The sequence below is a fragment of the Caenorhabditis briggsae genome (genome assembly GCF_000004555.2).
Source record: "Caenorhabditis briggsae complete genome, chrI, whole genome shotgun sequence".
NCBI lineage: Eukaryota > Metazoa > Nematoda > Chromadorea > Rhabditida > Rhabditidae > Caenorhabditis > Caenorhabditis briggsae.
In genome coordinates, this window is record NC_013489.2 from 12167425 (window position 1) to 12171150 (window position 3726).

A 3726-nucleotide genomic window follows, 5' to 3' on the forward strand; every position below is an offset into this window, starting at 1 on the left:
AAATTTTTGGCATGACTTTTTTAAAAGCGCATATCACATTTAGGAAAACTTGTACAAAAAGTTGTCAACTACAAAAATGAAGCTCTTGTTTTGTTTTGTATAACTTGAAATTTTCAGACAAATCTTAAAATTCGAAACCCATCTTGTCCTCTTGTTTCAAAACTGACTATTTTCCACTCAAAATTAAATTTTTCTGTATTATTCCGGTTAATTTTGTCCGGAACTTTTCAAAATTAAAATATCTGTTTTCAACTAGTTTCGCGCTTCAAAATGAGCCCAAACACGACTACTTTCGAAAGATTTTGGGTTTTTAGCCTGCGCGTTGCGGTCGCGACGCGGCTGATAACCAAAATTCAATCTTATACGAACATCTTCGTGTTTAGGCTTATTTTGAAGGTCTCTTCGAGACGAAATTAAGAATAATGGTATTTTTTAGTGGATTTCAAATGCAAGTTTAGAATTTTCAGACAAATCTGAAAATTCTAGACCACTCTTTTAGTTTTTTAATTGCTTCTGACGTACCGTAAAACCTGTAATTGAAGGGCCCCCACACTATCAAGTTTGAGCTCAATTATCTCATTTCCTGTTACAGATATCAAAAAGTTGTCAACTGATAAAATATAAATGATATTATGATAAACAATTTGTTAGTTGACAACTTTTTCTTACCTTTTACAGGAATCGAGATAAATGAGATCAAAATTTAAAGTTAGGGGGCCCTTCTATCACAGGTTTTACGGTATGTGTAAAAATGGCTTTCAGAAGATTATATTGTTTGAGCTCATTACCTGCATGCATGCTTCCTAAGTACCAGCTGGTAGAAGCCAAACGTATCCCCAACGATCATCATTTTGACTCAGAATTTCAGATATTCAGAATCTCAGAATTCTCAAAATTTTGGCGAAAAAAGAGCCCAAAAAATGTGTAAGCTGTTTGGGGATGTTTTGAGCGGATAGGAATAAGAAGATGAAGTGGTGGGAAATGATGAAGAAGACGTCGCCCAGGAGGAGGAGGAGGAGCTTATCTCCGGAGAGCCAGCGAGAGAGTATAGAAAGATGAGAGGGTGTGAGAGAAAGAGGATAATCGCTCTCTCTCTCCCAACCACTTGTATATATCCAGGAGCTCATCATTATTTATCACTTCATATATAAGTGATATCCGGATGAAATTGAGAGAGTGAGGGATTAGAGAGACGGTAGAGAAAGAGAGAAATGAGCTGGAATGGAGGGGGGAACGTATGAATAATCCCTGAAATTGGAAGAATCGCTCAGGTAGTAATTTTGGGGGAGTTGAAAATTTCGAATTTTTGAAAATTTGGAGTCAAAATCCCAAGTTTGAGAATTTTCGAAAATTTCATAAAGTTGAAAAATTGTTTAAAAGTTTCAAATTTGAAAAACTATCGTCTATTCAAAATAATCGCGCGGATGAACGAGTAAAAAACGTGTAGAGAGTCTCCAAACCTGTAGAGGCGCTGTAGAGACGCAGACATTTTTACTCGTTCACCCGCGCGATTATTTTGAATAGACAATACAAGAGAAATCCAGAATTTTCAGATTTGTCTGAAAATTTCAGAGTAAACGAAGAAGGGATATGTGCCTTTAAAATATTCATATTGTTGAAAGTTAGAGATTTTTTTGGATTTCTAAATTTCTAAATTTCTGAATTTCTAAATTTCTGAATTTCTGAATTTCTGAATTTCTGATTTCAGAATTTCTGAATTTCTGAATTTCTGAATTTCTGAATTTCTGAATTTCTGATTTCTGAATTTCTGATTTCAGAATTTTCGATTTTTTTAGATTCATAATTTTCGAATTTTTGAATTTTTTGGAATTTTGAATCTTTTGGAATTAGGAAATTTCTATTTTTTGGGTTTGTGAATATCTGAATTTCTGATTTTTTTTTTGACAATTTGGATATTTGGATTTTTTGGAACTTTGGAATTTTTCGACTTTTAAAAATTTTTTATTTTCTGGTTTTCTGAATTTTCCGTATCCTAGCAACATTTGAAGCACTAAAAATGGAAAAAGTGTGTCCAAGAGGAAGCCATATAAATAGATAAAGAGAAAATTGAGAGATGACGAAAATCCTAATACTACGTCATGGAAACTTCTCGAAAAGAGGGGAACATGGAAGAATGGAAATTTAACGACTTTAAATAGAGAATTTTAGATTTAAATTTGATTTTTCTCAAAAAGAAAATTGAGCTACGCGGTTGCATTTTGAGCTCCTTTACTATCAACTTTGGGCCAATTTTTCTCGGTTCCTGTAAGTGATATCAAAAAGTTGTCAACTGATAAAACGTTTATCATAATATCTTACGCACTTTGTTAGTTGACTATTTTTTGATATCTTTTATAGGAGCCGAGATAATTGAGCTCAAAGTTTCCAAGTCGGCGCGTGCCGGCTGAGCTAAGCGGTCGGCTGACGACCTCTTAACTTTAAGCCATTTTATCTCAGTTCTTGTGCTAGATATGAAAACGTTGTCAACTGATAAATTGTTTATCATAATATCAGCAACATATTATCAGTTAACTTATTTTCCTATCTCTTACAGGAGCCAAGATAATTGGGATCAAACTTGACAGTGTTCCCCGTTCTCACACACTTTTCCAGTGATTCCAAAGCCGGTGCATTATCATAGCTCTTTTTTCTGGATCCAGGTGACGTGGCACCATCTTCAGCATCATTATTATTAGAAGACTCCTTTTGTTTCCGAAGAAGACTGATCGGACGTTGAAGGCCATCCACTGAAAACAGTGATTTTCGGGATTTATGGAAAATTCAATGTTTTTATTAGTCCCTTCGAAAAACCAACTTTATAGCTCGTCTGAGAGCAGAGATACAGTAGTTCGATGTTTGAAGAGCGAGAGAGTGAGAGAGCGGAGACAACGAGACATTCTAACTGTCTGCGTCTCTTATAAACTTCAAATGGCTGTAACTCGGCTCCCAGATGAGCTACAACAATGAAACTTCCACTTTTTCTCTTCATTTTCAATGTTTTTTTTTGAAATAAATACAAACACATTTGAATTTGAAAGACAAAACATTTTTAGAGATTTAAAAAAAATCATTTTTTAAAAAGTTTGTCTGAAATCTGAATTTATGTTAAAAACTGAACAAAATCATCCAAGTTTCATGTCTCTAGCTCATATGGGACTATAGAATATAGTCAATTGAAGTTTAGACGCAGACGACGAGATACTCTAACTGTCTGTGTCTCTTCTAAACTTCAAATAGTTGTAACTCGCTCCCCCGATGAGCTATAACGAAGAAACTTGCACTGTTTTATGTCATTTTCCCAGATCTTCAAATAGGATAGCAACTAAAAATTTTCCTATTTTTGAAAAACTAAAAATCTGAACTTGAAGGCGATACGAAGAAAATAGAAAAAAATTTTAAGCGAAATAGTGAAAAGTTGAAGCTCCCATAATGTCTGGGACCTGAGATACGTTCATTTTACATTTGCCGGTGAGAGAGTGAGAGAGCGCAGACAACGATACGTTCTAGCTCTCTGTATCTCTCCAAACTACAAACGCCTCTCCGGTCGCGTCGCGGCTGTGAGAAGAAACTCAATCTTTATCGAAATTGCGTCGTGTTGTAGGCTTATTTTGAAGCTCTCGTCAGGATAAACTTGAAAATAATAGTTTTATTCATAAATTTCAAATGCAAATATGAAACTTTCTGACAAATCCAGAAATTCTAGACTCCAAAAATATACCAAATTGG

The 3726-nt window shown here is 34.6% G+C and overlaps 1 protein-coding gene across 1 annotated transcript in view; it reads right to left on the reverse strand.

The window, feature by feature from the left end:
• Positions 1–3726, reverse strand: part of Cbr-pde-1 — a gene marked incomplete at both ends in the record, with an annotated part of 15247 nt that overhangs the window by 6089 nt on the left and 5432 nt on the right. The window contains 1 exon segment of the mRNA XM_002646473.1: positions 2606–2747. Within this exon segment, the coding sequence (XP_002646519.1) occupies positions 2606–2747 (142 nt within the window).